Source organism: Mauremys mutica, chromosome 22, assembly GCF_020497125.1.
Source record: "Mauremys mutica isolate MM-2020 ecotype Southern chromosome 22, ASM2049712v1, whole genome shotgun sequence".
Taxonomy (NCBI): Eukaryota; Metazoa; Chordata; order Testudines; family Geoemydidae; genus Mauremys; species Mauremys mutica.
Window position 1 is genome coordinate 4418415 of NC_059093.1, and position 17977 is coordinate 4436391.

At 45.5% G+C, this 17977-nt stretch overlaps 1 protein-coding gene across 9 annotated transcripts in view; it reads left to right on the forward strand.

The window, feature by feature from the left end:
• Positions 1-17977, forward strand: part of ZBTB16 (zinc finger and BTB domain containing 16) — a 192823-nt gene that overhangs the window by 159896 nt on the left and 14950 nt on the right. For all 9 annotated transcript variants that reach the window (XM_044996979.1, XM_044996978.1, XM_044996982.1 and 6 more), the window contains one exon: positions 13834-14004. In XM_044996979.1, coding sequence (XP_044852914.1) covers positions 13834-14004 — 171 coding nt within the window. The remainder of the gene's footprint in view (positions 1-13833; positions 14005-17977) is intronic.

Here is a 17977-nt window from a genome sequence, read left to right on the forward strand (position 1 = left end):
ACACAGCAAATCATTTCATCTAGGACACTGGATTGCAGTCAAATGCTAATGACTTGGGCCCGGTCCAGTGGCCGTTGAAGTTAGCAGGAAAAACTTCTCCGGGCTTCACCAGGCTTTGGATCAGGCCATTGTAGGCCAGCATCAAATGGACAAGCTAGAAATAAAAAGCCCACTACCAGTAGCCTACTAAGCACCACAACTATTACGACATTGAAAAGTGATCATAAAAATGGGGGTGGGGGCAGGATAAGCTTGGAGGTAGCATAAGACCAGGAGAAACCTAAACTTAGGTCATTTAAGACCTAAGAGAACCTGTTATGTAGACTCCTCAAGCAAAACATCTGTCCCTCAATAACATTCTCACCATCTATAAGCTGCTGCAGGTTCAATGTGAAACAAGGGCTATTTTGTAGCTGAGTGGTTCCCAGACTGTGGTCTGTGGACCACTGGTAGTCCATGGACATCTGGCTGAACACATGGTGCTGGCTCTTGCTACTTGTTTCCAGCTGTTGCATTGCATTAAGACTGCTAAAAATACATTTACTTTCCTAATATCTCTCTTTTCTGTGTAAGCAACCACTGGGATGTCGTGCAGTTGCAAATAGTAGCCGAGTTGTCCATGAGATGCTTTCTATAAAGTAGTAGTCCACGTGAAAATAAATTAATTAAACCACTCTGAAATCTAGCATTGCAAGAACCAGGCATCTTGTCTATTTTCTTAGCAGGATTATATTGGAATCTTTATCTTCTTTGCCTACTTTAGTGAGTACATATTTGGCATTTCTGTTATGAAATTATGTGTTTTATAGTTTGTTTAGACATACAAACTGAATGAACACTGAAACTTGTTGTACAAGGCTCCTGACTCAGAGGGAGTATGTGTGTGTGTGTGTGTGTGCGTATATGTGTGTGTGTATGTATATGTATATGTGTGTGTATATATATATATATATATATATATATATATATAAAATCGAGAGACAGAGTGTTATGTTTTAATCAGTTTCACTATGTTTAGGTTATTAGTGTGGAAAAAGTTAACCTCTATGTATAAGAGGCGGCATAATGTGGTGGTAGAAAACAGGACTAGGACCCAGAAGCTGTAGTTTCTATTCCAAATTCTACCAGCAAAATTGCTGTGTGACCTTGGGCAAGTCACCTTGCCTCTTTGTGCCTCAGTTTCCCCATCTGTAAAATGGGGCAAATGATAGTTCAAGAAGATGGGTATCAGAGGGGTATCTGTTTTAGTCTGGATCTGTAAAAAGTGACAAAGACAAAAAGTCCTGTGGTACCTTATAGACTAACAGAAGTACTGGAGCATAAGCTTTCATGGGTGAATACGTCAGACACATGCGTCTGACGAAGTGGGTATTCATCCACGAAAGCTTATGCTTCAATACTTCTGTTAGAAGATGGGTAAAATGCTTTGAGGTTTTTTGGCGAGAGCCATGTACATAGCATATTGGTAACAGTGTCTCAAACTGCTGAGAGCTTTTTTTAAATGTCACTCTTCAAACAGCATTCCCCTAGCATAGGCCAGAATCTCCTTTTCTTTGTGTAGAACCCTCCGAACATGTTTTACAGCCAAAGAAGGGTTTAAAGGTATATGGTCTAGTAGCTGAGTAGCAGCCCCACCCATGACTTTGTATGGATTTTAGTGCCACTCACGCTTACTGTGTATTATTGGGCTTAGTGTCCTTGGTTTTTAAATGTTGATACGTAGAATGTTTCTGGTTTTTCATCTTAGTAAATTGCTGATTAAGGATCTCTGATGCTATGTAGTGATTTGCTGGAGTTTGGGACAGGCAGGGTTATTAAAAAGATGAACAGCGTGTTTTTTGAAAGGAAACATTGGCAACTAGTACAGACAAAAACTGCTAATATTAATTTAGACTTGAAGTTGCATGCAGGGGACAATTCAGAGTTAAATGGCCTGTAATTTGCCCTAGGAAACTTGTGTCAGGATATCCAAAGCACAGCAAGATATCCCCATGCTGTTTGCACCCTTCACTCCACACACTTGGGAGCTTCCTGTTGCTTGGGAGTCCCAGGGAGTTAAGGCAATTTGTGAACCTGAAAGCAAGGAAGCCCCTTCAAAGAGAGGCTGAGCCTGGTTTTTCTGGGGAACGGAGGAGAAGAGGGAGAGAATACATGTGCTGTCCTCTGGCCCCTACAGTAGTGCCAGGGCTATGGAGTGAAACCCGCTTAAAAATGTAAGAATGAATATTTCATAAGGAGATAAAAGCCTCCCAATGATTAAAGCCCCACACGTTGTATAGCTAGAGACGTTTACCCTGCTCTTCAAGGGCCGGCTCAGCATGCATCAGGTTTTCTCTTGCTATAGGGTATACTTGATCTCAGAGTGGTCTAATGTAGGGAGCATCTTCTTGTTTATTCCTGACTTCGGCTGAGCCTGGGAGACAACATGCTTTGCTGTATTCATAGTAATGTTGTCTTCCTACATCCCTCCCCTAAAGATGGGGCCTGATCAGCAAGGAGACTCCATGTGCCTTCGAAATCCAATATGCCTCCCCGCCCATAAAATGCTCATTTTTCCCAGTAGGGTTCATGCCACCATTTCACTTCTCTGCTCTTAGGCAGGTGTGTAAATTTCACACCCCTTCCCCTCGTGTGTCCATTTCTGGCATGGTCTACTGGGTGAAGCACTAGGCAAAGTCACGGGTTGTACTGAGGCAGCCGGATTGCAGAAGACAATGGCAACGCAACTGTGGTGTCGATGGGAGCTTGGCAGAGACCCAAAAGAGATGATATCGCTTCCCAAAACCATAAACCGCTCAGAACCATTGCTTCTTCCCACCCTTCCGCACTTGGAATAGCTGTCGTTGGCCGTTTTGATCACTTGAAACCATGCAGTTCGGAAAACCCAATGAGGGTCCATAGTACTGTGGTAAATCCAGCCATTCCGACATGGTAATGATGCACACTTCATCTGGCCGCGCTTTTGGTATCGGCTGCGTTCCCCGTGTCAATTTAAAGCCCCACGTCAGGCGAATGGAGGAGGAGGGTGAGAATTGGGGTAGGGGAGCTATGATGGGGTGAGGAAGAAGTGCTTCTCTAAAACACACGTATGGGGTGGAGGGGACTTGAAGTCAAATGTCTCAAAGTCAGATCCCTTTTTAGTATGAATTTGCTGTATCTCATTCTGAGCACTAATTCCAATTTAATTGCAAGTGGCCTGAAGCCTCTTCAATAGGAGTAACAAATGGTTTGATTTTGTAAACTTCATCAGACTGCATTTTAAATGCGACACACTAGCCCGGCTCGAATGCCAATGAAGCACTGAAGTAGCTCTCTGTTTACTAATTATCCGTTTTTACTTCATGCCACGCTGGCTGGCTTGTCTGATTAAATCGGATTTGTGGGATAGAGAACAGCTAGCAGAGTTTTCTCTATAGTAAACGAGATTGAAACTATGGACCGCCTGGCTGCACACTGTAAATTATATTTCCTTTTAAAGGGGACGTGTCTCTGTTATTTCTTTGACGTACCTCCTGCATATTAAACTTTACGGTACAGAAATGTACATGGCTCCTGTTTTTTTGTTTTTTTTAATCCTGCGTCCTCCCATATGCTTGTATCCAAACAAATCTTATTTTTATTCCATTCTCTGCAGACTCAGAGGGAGAGGGGGAGGATTACTAGTTTTTACTAACCTTGTAAAAAATTGAACGTTCTTCACCAGGAGTCTGAAAAGGGAGAAATATTCGTAAGTGTATTTGAAAAATACCTAGTTTGTCATTAAATCTCTGGTGATAGGTAAATGAAAAATGCTGCTTTTGGGAGAGTAAAGAATAGTTTTAACCCTGCACCCCACACATCTCTCCACTTACAGCCACTAGTTTAAAGTTTTTTCCTCCCTTGAGTATGTATCTAGCCAGTAAAAAGCTTTCAAATAATCTGTTATTTAAGCGTCTTGCACATATCGGATACCTCTCTCTTCCAAACAGTTTGTTGCATCCAAAATCTAATCTAAATGGCAGGCTATAGCTTGTCTTTGAAGTCTTCATCACTTACACACATTGTATTAATTGTTTACTACAGCAAGCTTTGAGAAAACAGCACATAGTCTCTCTCTCTCTCTCTCTCAAAAAAAAGAGAAGATGGCTATTGAATGTAGTGTAATAGGGCTATGCTTAAATCTCTACTGTTGCTAAGACTTTAATTCCACAAGCTTGACCTATTCTGCCCTCTCTCTTGGTATCTATCTTTGTGCCTAGAGCTTTTTATATTTTAATTTGCTTTTGAATGTTCTACAAAATTAATGGTATACTTTTTGCCATTGTGCAGCGTACAGTACAGGAAGGGCCCCTTGGTGTTCTCTGATAGCACCGTTACCGTGGAAATGAATGGCCACTATACTTTCTGTTCCATATTCTCTCTTTTTAATTGTTGACAGTAAAAAGCATTTAAATGCTGCTTAATTTGTAATCATCTTCCTGGAAAAAAGGAGAGAAACACCATTAATGTCAGCGAAATGAATAAATTCGTCTCCCTCTTTTTTTTTGTATGTGTCTGTGTGGTGGTGGTTTATTTATCTGGGGGTGATTTTTCTTTCAACGCTGGAACGTTCAAATGTCTAAGTGGCTTGGAAACAATAGCGCTGCGTTTGGTTTGAGATTTTGGTTTTATGTGTGTTTGAAGTCGTCCCGGACAAGGAGGTCGGGGAGAACACCGCCAGCAATACGTTTGGGGTCTGAAAAGCAAGTATAAACAGCATTCTCTGTCCTTGTGCACTGGCTCAGTCCCCAATGGTTCTTGTTTTACAGTTGAGGGAGTACTGCTGAGCCAGTCTTTCTCCTGTGCGTATTAGCACTGGCAACTTACGTGCATCAGTTACATTTTGGTTCCTAACTCCTGTTGTCCTCTAGCTTTCTAACAGTGACACGCAGAGACTTCAGTGTAGTTTATGGGCATAGGTGCTTTTTAAATAACTTGGCTCTGTTTGTCCGTGGTTTGTTTTCCTCCCTCCTCAGCCTTTTGGTGTTTTGTTTCTTGTGCTGCTCAGCAAGTTCACTGTCTGTCTGTGGCCAGATGTTCCAGTCATGGGGGCCAAATTTTCAAATGAGCTCAGCTCCCAGTTAAGCAGCAAAGCAAGCGGCCTGGTTTTTCCAAAGAGCGTAGCACGTTGCATCCTGAGCTCTTCCCGAAATCTGGTCATAAGCGCCAAAGTGGGAGCTACTGAGTGATCAGCACTCCTGAAAATCTGGCCCTTATTTAGGTGTCTGAGCTGTCTTGGTGTGACCTGTCGGAGTGCTGGCTGGGTTCCAGCTCTGTGTGCCATCTTCACATTTTGTTCATAGGGGACGGCGGCTTATTGCTAAGATGGGTCTCAGCCTCATGGATAAAATTACACCAACCTTGCTGTGTGCCTGGTGAAGGGACTGGAGCTGGCAGTCTCTGGTGGCTTGGGAGTCTAGACAGATCCCTTGGCAATTGCCATCAGTTGGGTCGCGTCCCTGTGTCACCTCTGCACAGCTTTACTTACAGAAAGCTTGTTATTCCTTGGAGGGATGCCAGCTAGCCTTTACGCCTCTCTCTCTCTTCTGAGCATCTGCCACTGTTGGGCAGGGATGGAGGGAGAGGAAGCTATTTATTTCTATCTTTTGTGTCACTATGATCTCTGCTCCTTCCACCACATAACCCCTACCCCTGAAGCCCTTTCTCCAATCTGCCAGGCCTCCACCCACTTCTCCTGAAAACACACTGATTTCATGAGGCCTGTAAAATGTGGTTCTCTCCCTTCAAATAACTCTCAACCCAACAGGCCACAGGGAGAATGGCGGGCAGGGGAGTCGGGAGGTCAGAGGAATGAAAGAGTCTAAAAAATCATTCCACGTGGGGGAGGAACCCTGGGTTGGGAGATGTGCAAACCATTACTGCATCGTCACTTGCTTTTGTTCTATCCCACCCCTCATCCTTTGTCTCTGTGGATTGTAAATTCCTTGCATCAGAGGCCTCGTCAGCCTTGTCTAAAGCCCTTCGCGCACTGCTGATGCTATGGAAATAATACTGAGGAAGAAATGTGGAGCTTGGTGTATCTAGGCTCGTTAAGGTGAACCAGGGAGGAAGACTGGAACTCTGGAGGTCTGGGTGCAATTTCTGCTCTGCCACAGACTGAGACACACCGTGGACCAGTCAGTTTGCCTCTCCATGCCTCACCTGTACAATGGGAATAATAATGCTTCCTTTCTCCCACCCTTTGTCTTATGTGTTTGGTATGCTGTAAACTACGTGGGGCAAGGACTCTCTCTCAATATGTGTATGTACATCTCCAAGTACAGTGGGGCCCTGATCTCTGCTGAGGCTTCCAGCCCTGCTGTAATACAAAAGTATAATGCTAATCACCCCTAAAGTGAAGGCTTTTGCATCATAAGTAAATGATCAAATCAGATGGCCCAAGCCTTGAAGCTCAGACTCTGATCCAAAAGTCAGGTGGGTTTGAAACGATGCAGCAATGTATTTACAGGAGTCTGTATTTTTGCCAGCTCCTCGTTCACTAATCCTGCAAAGGCATCCTCCTGATTTACTGATCGTTCAACAAACTTTCCTTCTTATTAAAAACCCTTCATTTTATAAACTTTTGCCGAGTGACAGTGGAAAGTGCCCCGCGAGCCCTCTTGTGTATTGCACTGTCCTTAGCCATTTGAAAATGTGTCTCAGTTCTGCCTCAGGACTGAAAACAAGTTGTTGTTTCCCCCCCCTGCTCCAAACATGGACTGCATCCTGCCTGTTAGAATTATATTCAGTAGGTCTGGACAGGACCTCCTGGGTCTTCTCTTGTGTCTTTCTGCTTTAGTGCTGGATTGTCTTCTGCACTTAAACCCTTTGGATTGTCATATCTAGCCGCCTCTTTGAAGACCTCTAGTGATGAGGAGCCTCCTTGACCCCTCTCTGCAAACTATTCCATTGCCTAAGTGACCTCCTAGTGAGAAACACTTCTTCTTTCCTAATGCCGAACTTAAAATTCTCCCTACTTCTGTTTTCAGGCTGCTCTGCTCCTAATTTATAGTCTGCTTTCACTGTTGTCATTAAAAGGCAGCTGGGATGTTACTGTTAACTTTTAAGCATCGCAACACAGAGGTGGAGGAGTTTAGAGGCGGAAGGGGGTGTAATTTAAAACTAAATTTTGCCGGCGCTATCTCTTTCCAGAAAGTCACCCCTCCACCAGCATGTAAGGAACCTCCTTTGATCATCAAGTCAACACAGTCCCACTCACTGGGAGTGCTGTGCCGCGTGTGTGCATGTGTGTGTGTGCGCGCGCGCGCATGCACGTCGGTCTCCTTTCCCCCAGATATAAATTAATTTTAATTCACGGGCTTAATTACGGACATCAGGTACACTTGGAATGTGGGTGTGTTTCCCCTTTAACAAGCCATGTGTTGTGAGCCGATGTACCCTTTAGGTGTAAACAACCTCCATGATTTTGTGGGTGCATCCTTGAGCGTACGCAGTTCTTAGTGGGTTTTTTTTTTTCCCCTGCTTCCAAAAGGCAGCTCATCTCGAACACTCTTGCTGTTGAAGTTAGTCCAATTTTTCAATCGGGGGCCAATTAGTTTCACAAATGAGGGTCCTGTGGTGCCATCGAGGATTTGTTACGGGCCTGCGCACTGGCCTGGCTGCTTTGTCCTCCCTTCCACCCCTGCTGGAGACCATTGTTCTCTCCCTCAGCGGGTGCTGCTTATTGCAGATTTATATGGGCAGGCGTCCTGCCGGCTCAGGGCCTCCACTCCACAGCTGGCTGTGGTACTTAAGGCCTCAGACCCAGTGACCTCTGACCCAATCCTGCTGTCATTTTGAAAGTTACAGACCAGAAGGCTGCATACCTCTCGGGATTTACTTTGTGCGACCCATTTTGTTTTGGTTTTTTTGGACACTTCGGAGAGTTTTGTCAGCGGCCCAATTGGCATTCCCCGGCCCCCCGGGAAAAAAGCAACGGAGAGGGTGAAATGGGCTTTGCTTACTGTTGGGTGGTAGAATGGTTGCGTCACTTTGTGCGTGTTAATTCTTTGCTTCGTAAATTCTTCCCTCATCGGATTCAAAACGTAGACTTTGCCTGCCTTGCATACACTCCGTCAAAGGCAGAATAACTGAGACTTTAATACACACAAACACACGTGCCACCTTGTAACTTGAGCTTGTGGCAGAGATCCAAAAAGGCACACTGTCATATCAGTCCTTTGTGCTGAAAATACTTACAATGTCCAAATGTTCCAAGAACGTTTAATTCATGCTTTTGTTTGATTTAGTCTCTGCTTCCAAAGTCCTTTCTCTGGAACGTTTTTTTTTTCTCCCCTCCTCCCTTGAAGTGATTGACAAAATTAGTAAATCTATTCATGTTACTTTTATTGTACGAGTACCAATAAATCCCACATGTACTGGGGCACACACCTTAATGAGCTAGTGAGCTGACAAATTTGTTTACTGTAGCTGGAGGTGCTATATAATGAAATGCACTTGTGTCTGCTCACTGCAGAACAAATACAGGAGGCAGCAGTGGTGAGCTTGTCTTCCTTGGAACGTGCTCACGGAAGTTTGGCATATTCATTTGCATTTAGAGTTTTAAAATGTAATCATTCTGTTTGCACTTCGTTTAATCCATAATACAGGGAGCCTTTTTCTTGAGGATTCACTGGTCTCCTGACTAATGAATATGAGATCATATCATATCTTCTCCTTGCCCAAGCTTACATTAAAGATTATACAGCTGTAAGGGTCTTTGAAGACTTTTAATCTTAGAAAGAAAAGGCCATCTCTAACAACCTTGCATTAAGAAAGGAACTTTATGTTAATGTGGAGAGCTTACCAAATGTGTATAGTGTGTGTTAGAGAGAGACTATTTGGTATTAATGCATGGCAGAAAACTATTGAAATACGTCAGTGTCCTGCTGCAATTCATTCGGAATGGCTGGAGAGGGAGAGAGGACAGAATTCATCAAGGTTCTAAATCAGAGGTTAAGGACAATATTGCCACATATAGATGGTAGGAAGGGGAACTGCATGTCCACTATCCTCCCTCGACTGCTTTTACATCCTCTTAAGATGCAGACAGAAACCTGTCTCCCTGCGAGTCAGCGTGCACCTGTATATCATATCCAGCCCATCCTTGAATGAAAGTGGTGACTGTTATTGATGAATGTGGTGATGACTTGTTATTTATGAGGATTGTATCCTATGAGCATGAATGCAGGCTCTCAGAGGGGACCTATTTCACTGATGAATAGGGGAACCAGTGAATCCCTACGGTAGGGAGTTCGGATAGGACACCAGCTATGATCGGAAGGTCGGAGTCATGTAACCACGATCTTACGATTATTCAGTGGTCTGCCGACACCTTCTGTGGCTCTCTAATGCCTGTGCTAACTTCTGTGCTGTTACCAAAAAAGACACTGTATATTTAGAGGCTCTGCTCCTTTGATTAGGGAAACGCTTATAGCTCAAGATAATAAGAGCCTTGTGTTGGGAAAGGTGCTGCACCTGAAATCTTCTCCAGCTGCGTTCAGCTCTCACGCACTCTCTGTTATTTCCCTTAAAGATCTAATTGGTATGGAAGCAGCACAGGTATAAACATAGCGATTTTGTTGTGATTCATGATCCAGAAAGTCACCTGGGTGCACTGAAATCTCCTCTGCCTTTTTGACAGCCCCCTGGCTTCACCTCAAACTAAACATCTTTCTTTTTTTATTTTAAGTATTTTCTGAGGGCGAATTTAGTGCCTTCCTCTGTTGAGAATCTGAGGCTAGCATCACACAGAGCACAGGCAGGCACTGTTAAAGAGTCCCAGGTCTCTCTTGGAGCAGTGGGATATGGGGGGGTGGGCATTGTGACAAGCTCAGTGGATAACAAGTAGGAAACCATTCATATTTCCCCCCTCCCCCCGGAGATCAGAGGCGGGAGGCATGTTCCAGAAAGAGAGGTCCCCATGTCCTGAGGCCTGGCAATTCAGTGTGCACACATTCCCCTTCCCCTGTGCAAAATTACGTTTCATGTTGGGGAGTAATTGCCTAAATTTAATCCACAGCAGTAAAAGATTTCTGAGTTCAGGTTTCCTTGTATGATACAGTAGGAAAGGAATTAAGAAAGTAATCACACGTACCCTAGGGAACAACGCATTTGCAACCAGGGGGACACCAGATGACCTAACAAAAATTATAGACCAAAAAATACTTAGGATTTAAATATAAGGGGTGAAATCCCAACCCTGTTATTTTCAATAGAAACTTTGCCGTTGACTTCAGTGGGGCCAGGATTTCTCCCAGGGTGCTGAAAATCAACCACTAGTGGGAGACCCCAGAAATTTCTGAGTACAACCAAGGGAGTTGATAATACAGTGCAAGGTAATTTCCATGTATTTGCTGGGTGCTCAAGGGAGAAACTGGGGATAAACAGCACCAAAATGTTAACAGCTGATTTCATGTCCCTACAGTTCCTTCTGCCTGTCATCCTGTAGTTTGATTTTTAAAAATCCATTCGATTTAAGCACAATTTCCTTAAGTGAGCACAGGATGACTTCTCTTAATGAAATCACAACTTTCCACCAGTGATTAGCATTTCTGTTGCCATTCAAGTGGAGCTTAGAGGCCTGTACAGTGCGCTGCTCCTGTTGCCAGGGGCCATTGATAAAACTGTATATTGTTGTTAGTGATATAACTTGTAAGTTTTCATTTACTTTTAAATAACTAACTGAACGCAGTGTCTGGTTAGAGCAAGGAACACGAGACGGAGCTCCTGGATTCTGTTCCTGGCTCTGGGAGGGGGAGTGTTCCCTAGTGATTGGAGCAAAGGATGGGGATTCAGAACTCACTATTTGTTTCCAGCATAGCCAATTACTCACATCTTGACTGTGGTCATACGGGAATATCTGGGCCTCAAGTTTCCCCATTTGCAAAATAAGTGTTCCTGCCACCCTCACAGAGGTGTGGCCTATTTAATGTTAGCAAAGTACTTTGCGATCCACAGGTGAAAGGTGCTAGAAATATGCATGGTGCAATCTGATTTATCATTAATATTATCCCAATGTTACAAACCAGGACAGCTGTCTGGTATCTGTTTCACAATGCGTTAATCACTGCTGCCCTCATTCCTTGGCCAGCAGTTATAGTTACTACTTACCCTGGTTTCCTAAGAGATTGGGGACCTGACTCTGACACCCACAGACAACCCTTACCACTCGGGTGGGCTGCTTTCTGAACAGTCTGTCAAGGACAACAGCTCCTGTCCTTGCAATGGCGCATCCTGCTTAGTCTTTTCAGATATCCTGCTTTCTTGGGCCTCCCCTGCCAGCAGCTTCCCTCTAAGCATGCAGCGCCAGCCCTGTCTGATGCCTGGCATGGAAACCTGCTGCTTTGTTACCATCTCGATTGCCTCTACCCAGCCATCTGTACCAGCAATCGGAACAGATTTGCTGCTTTGGCCTAGGCATGCTCTAGTATATTGACCCACCCCGCAGGTTAACTTTTTAACGGGCAGCCGTGGTGGCTTTTTTGCCCGAGAAGGCTTGCCTGGCGCTTCTTGCCTTGCAACAATATTCCTGCAGAGTTAATTTCTGGCACATACAATAAGCAAAATGGGCTTTTTTATTTTTTTTAAGAGCAATGCACATTCAGTGGTTACCTTGCACATCTTGCTGCTGCTAATGAATTGCTAATACAATTTTCTAGATAATTTTATCTCCATAGTCCCCACATTTTAATGTGTCTCCAAAAAGGTAGCATTTATTGGCTTAATCTCCCAGCATAATACAATTTGCACTGACTCATAGGTTCTGAACAATCAGCTATGCATAAACTAAAAAAAATGTTTAATAACACAAAAGTCTTATTTTTACTGGCGGTGTGTAAATACCTGGGTTTTTTTTTCTTCTGTTGGTGCAGCCAACTTTATAATTGTGTGTGGTTCATAGGATTAAGTTTCGGTTTGTATTTCTCTTAAGTATCCCAAGCAATAACAGAGATGTTATTCTATTACATTCAACCCTCTAGCGTCTAGGGCAGAATTCTGAGCTACCCACATTAGCACCGTCTCTAGGTCCCACTTACATCAGGGTTTAAGGGGGCAGAGATACCCAGTGTCTTGGGAGAGCTTCCTGCTTAGATATCACAGAGGTGTATAAGCCTAGTGTTTAAAGCATGATCGTCGTTTGAGAGGGAATGCAGAAAACTATTAAAAACAGCTACTTTGTAGTTAGGGGGAAAGGAGGCGTCTGACATGAGAGATTGCTGAGCCTGTAGTTACAAGGCTGGGCTTTAGATGGAAGTCTTTCTAGCTGTATCGGGTGCACCATAAAACACCTGAACTAGTTGCACTGTTCCCCAAGCCTGCATTTGTTCTACGTGATGTGTGGTCCAGTGGATGGAACAGGAGTCCTGGGTTCAACTTCTGACTCTGCTGCTGACGTGACCATGGGCATGTTGCTTGCTCTCTTCCATCAATAAAATCAGGACAATTACACTGGCCCATCCTGTGAAAATCACTTTGCAATGTAAAAAGTGCTATATACAACATGATTTGCATTTATCATCCAGAGGATGTGTTTCCATAAAAGGTTTCTGGTGAACGTTCCAAGACTTGTTACATCAGCTTAGGAGGAAAGAATCCGAGCTTGGCGTGGTGTCCTGATTTGGCCAAAATTTCCCCTCCACTTAACTGTACTGCCCCAGCTGCCTTATAGGTATCTGCTACTATTCCTCTGTAGCACATGAAGCTCTTGTTGAATTCTTTAGGATGAAGGATTTTATCTTCGTGTAAAGATAAAGATGAACCAAAAGCACTTTTCCGTCTTGGTCCATGATCACCAATGAGGCGCTTTCAGAATAGTTAAGTGCTTTTTATTTTTTTTCCCCAAAATTACTTTTTGTCCTCCATATTCTATATGCACATTACAAAGTTATTTTCTTCCAATTTAAACTGGTTCAATTTGAAAGCCATCATATATACATTCATAACCTTTATTTTTTAATTTGCTTCTCAGCCAGTTTAATCAGGTAGGGGGTACTGTGATAATACATTCTTGATAGCTATCAAATGCACTATCTTATAGTTGCTACACTGTGCAGTTTGGTATCTGCTTAGATATGAAGGGGTGAGAGTCTCCCTTTGTTTTTGGCCATACTGCTCTAGGAATAGAATGGAAATGTTGCCATGTAATGTTCTGCAACCCAGCAACGGAAAATTCTTGCCATTTGCTTTACCATGTGTTACAAGTTTCCAGTGTCCGATACAACTGTAGATGTCTAGTTTCCACTGAGTATGTGTCGGGGAAATAAAAATAGAGTGAGTTTCAAATCGACCTTTAACTTGTTCTACGTTTTTATTGGGGATTGGGTAGTGATGGGTTTTCTGTTTGAGAGTACTAAACCAACACACCAGTTTTCTGTCAATCCACCCGAGCCGTTTCATCTGCTCCTCCTCAATGGGAGAGTCATTATAGGGAATAAACAGAGACGGCTTTGGCTGTCGAGGGGTTATGAGCTAACGTGCAATATGACTGGCAAGCGCTTCAGGAAGCATTGACCTGACGCGATCAGTGCCAGTGACTCCTCTTTGGTTGTGCCAAAGTGCTTGTGAGTTGATGCTCTCTCACTAGTCTGTTTCAGTGGCTCGCTCAGGTCTGTCCCTTCCTATGACCGTTTCCTTGGGTTGAATGGTGCTGCGTTCGAGCGCATGTTGCCTTGACAGGACAATCGCAAGTAAGAAAGGCCAAAATTCTTCAGAGCAGTGGGCCATCTAGCCCGGCATCCTGTCTGCAGAAGCGGCAGCGTGTCAGAGGAATCTGCTGCAAAGGTTGCTGACGAGAGTGTCTCCCTTTCTCCCCAGGTACTGACATGGCCGTCTTCTGCCTGCTGTGTGGGAAGCGGTTCCAGACGCAGACTGCCCTGCAGCAGCACATGGAAGTGCATGCGGGAGTGCGTAGCTACATCTGCAGCGAGTGCAACCGCACCTTCCCCAGCCATACCGCCCTCAAGCGGCACCTGCGCTCACATACAGGTAAACTGTGGCGATGACTAGCTGCCACTGGGACACTCCATGAGCTGGCTGCCTGTCCTTGTGAGGGGAAAGGGAGCGGGGCTTAATGCGAGCCCTGGGCCTCAAGACAGGGAGCCCTGCATTCACGAGCCATTGCATGGGGATCTGTGGAACAGCCCGAGTAGGACCCATCTAGTGGCTCACTTACGGGATTGTTCGCTACAGTGCATCCCCAGTTGGTTGTCTAGTGCAGACCTACGTGTGTCCAGCGGCGAGGCTTCTGCCACTTCCCTTGGTGGGCCTAATAACTCTCCATTAGGGGGTTGGTTTTGCTGCTCATTAGCATCAACTTTCCCAGTTTCCTCCCTTAGGTAAATGAGTGTAATGGCTGGGCAGTCATTACTATAGGATGGTGCCTGAGGATCTCAGTTAGGAACCAGGATCCTGTCGTGCTAGACACGGTGCAAATTCTTATTAAATGACAATCCCTGTCCCAAAGAGCTGTGGACCGGGTCTAGACTTCAAAATTAGATTGACCCAGTTAGGTTGCGCAGGGCTGTGAAAAATGTTGCATCCTCTTTGACATAGTTAGCTCAACTAACTCCCAATGGAGATGCAGCTAGAGCAACGGAAGAATTCTTCTGTCAACCTAGCTACCGCCTCTGAGCAATGGATTAGCTACACCGATGGGAAACCCCCTCCTGTCAATGTAGGATGCATCTACGCTACAGCGGCACAGCCACAGCACTGTCGCTGAACCACTGTAGCCTGGACATCCTGAAAGTTACAGCCAGTGGTGCAAGTAAAATCCATGTCTTACCGGAGGCAGGCGGGCACCAGCTAAAAGGGCACATGACCCTCCATGTGACTCCTCACTGCCCCAGGGCCCCCATGCTCTCCCTTTCCCCTCCCCACATCCATCCCATATTACCTGGGGCAGGGGGGCTGCACCGGAGGCAGGGTTGGGGGGCGAGGAGCCGCCAGCGTTCTGCTCCTTTTCCCCCCTGCTGCCCCGCCCAGCCCTGCCCCACAGCCCTCTTCTCCAGCGGGGCGGCTGCTGTGTCATTGCAATACGCTGTGCTGGCTATCGCTTGCCGGTGCGGCGTACCGGAGCGTACCGGGGGCCTACCTGCACTGCTAGAGAGGATGCAAGAAACAAATGGGGGGGAGGAGGAAGGGATAGGGCAAGACCCCAGCAAACAATCCTAGCTGGATACACCAAGCGTGGGGCATGGCTCTCACCCCGTTAAGCACAGTCTTTCATAGTAGTGGATACGACCCTTCCAAGACTGGATGGGTTCTAATCTAATTCTAATGAAGAATTCCTAGTGGAGATTTAGTGATAAAGAGAAGTGTGGGGGGGGGAGGTTCAGGGGTTGGGTTTTCTTTTTGATTTCCTTTAAATATAAATTAAAGGCAATGTCATTCCTCAGTAGAACTCATCTGGGCTTTTTAAGCGGTGCGCAGTAAGTTTGTTATCCTGTGTAACGTGGCTTGTGCCCTTATTAGTGGGGGTGTGAATGTACCTCATCGGCTTAAAGCACTAGATGCACATAATCGGCCTGGTACCCTGCCTTAATGGGATTATAGTGACCTCTGCTATGTGTACGTGGTATTTAAACTGCATCGGGAAATGTTCCAGTCAAGTTCTCTTTGCTTGGAAGAGCAGTGGGGCAGTCAAACCACTGACATGGGTGGGCTGTGTGGTGGATTCAGACGGTCTTCGAGACCCAAACGTGGGAAACGGATGCCTGTTCGCAGTCTGCTGCAGAAGCTCCTCACCCCTTCCCAGCAAGCAGCATATATACACCAGGTAGTTTGCACCAGACTTTTGACAGGAACACATTAAAGATGACACCTGCCCACTGTGGCTGTTGTCCCCTGGTGGAAAAACTGAACACAATGTCGTAGACATCTCTGTAAACAGCACAGCATTCGCCGAGGTGTAAATCAAAAGCTCCTTTTCAAATAAGTTCTTAGCGCTTGTGTAAGACCTTTCATCGGAACACCTTGAAGCACTTCCCAGCTCTGGGTCAAGTGTTGTTACACCCCTTTTACATCTGGGGAAACTGGGGCACAGAGAAATGAATTAACTTTACCCCAGGCCACAGAACAAGCTATTAACATAGTTCGGTATAAATCCAAAGCTTCCTGACTCCCAGTCCCTCATGGACAACACTGCCTTCAATTTATTGGAGCAGTGTGCTGTACCATAAACCATTTGTGTGCAAATATGGAACAGGTGGTGGTTGATTGTTGCTCATGGCTTGGCTTGTTCTCTTGCAAGAGATGAACAACATGGTGTAAAAGGGAAGAAGGTTTTCTCTAAGCTATGATCTTTCCTGTCACTCGTGCCCCAGTGAGGATCAAAGCACTAACCCTCACCCGCCCCATGAATGTGTAAAAATACTATGTCACGAATCCCAGGGGAACAGTGACTTATGTTTGGGCTCACTAATTAGCTGGACTGTACTACTCTATATGGTATAGTGGCTGATGTGTAGTTTGCAGGCTTGTTCTGAATCATGGGGATTGAAATGACATTGTCTGGGAATGGGGGAATTGTTTGCAGATGTGTGGGGAAAATGTTTTCTTCCCATCATTTTCCAGGTAAAATAATTTTCTTCCTTACTTGATCTGTTTGCAGTTTCATTTCTGGGTGTGGTGGCAGGTGAATTTGGCGTCTAGATTTCCCTTTCCCTCCTTGCTATTGATCTGGGGTCAGAGGCATTTGTTGCGTTATCCAGGGGATGTTCCTCTCTCAGCTGGAAAATGAAATTTCCTGGTGCCAGCAGTGGGTGAGTTTTAGTGGGATTTCACACACCTCTCCCCAGGGTGGCCAGCCTCAGGCCAGTGCGAATTGTGGTTCAGTGTTTTCATTCAGGCACTGCTGAGAGAGAGGATTGTCTCCTTAATGGGCTGGGCCGGGTGTGTTTTCACAGTGGAAAGGGCAGAGTCCCAGTCCTGATGCCAGTGGGAGTGGAGAGCACTTTGTGCATCTCAGGATGGAGAGGCTCCAGACAAAACCCTTCTGCTTAGCTAAGTTTTAGAGTTGGGGAAGGTCAGCGAAGTATGTTCAGAAATCAGAAAATAAAAAATCTGGGTGTGCAAATGCAGGGACAAATCCTGCGAGGTGCTGAGCACCGACCACTCCCTTGAGATAAGTGGGAGATGTGGCTGGTCAGCCCCTCTTGGGATTAATTTAACCAGGGTAATTGCATGATGGTCCCCTGCTCAGGATAGTTCTCTGAAGGTCTCATGTTTCCCTCCCAGCAATGAGATGCCTGTGGGGTTTGGAGCCACAAGAGAGAGCGGGTTGGTGGGAGTGGTGCGTGATGTGCCACTCACAACAAGGCTGCCCACAAACAGGGAGGTTTCCGTTTCCACCTATTTTAATTGTCACCCTCCTGACAGGATCGTGACAGGAAGAAACGAACAGATTAAATGCCAGTCAGTGCCTAGGAAAGAGTCTCTGGGCAGCTCTGTCCAATCCAGTGCAGGCAGCTACCTTCCAGGCACGTCTCAGGACTTCCGCCTCCTGCCGTCAGTGCAATGAGTCCGTCATCTGACCTATGCTGTGACACCAAATCCTGGCAGACTGGTGCTGCTGGTGTATGGTGTGAGGTGGGCTCGCCTCAGAATCTACCATTTCCCACAGCCCAGAGAGGTTGACCTAGTCTGTTCCCTTTGGGTTCTCATTCGGGAAAAGCTTACTCAAATCACACTCCTTTGAGCCTGTTCATTTAATCTGGGTCCATTAACTTGGGCATCCTGCTAATATGTAACCCTCCTGGCACCAGAGCTTCCCAGACCAGCAGACAGAGACCCTACCTGGATGGGGATAAAGTTCATGAGACCCATTGCCTTGGAGAGACTCAAATATCCACGTGGACAATATCCTATCCAGATTCTCCACCTTAGCTTTGCTCATAGCTGATTCCCAGACCCACAGATAAGCCCGGCCGAACCCTGGGTGGCCCCTCAGGCTTGATGA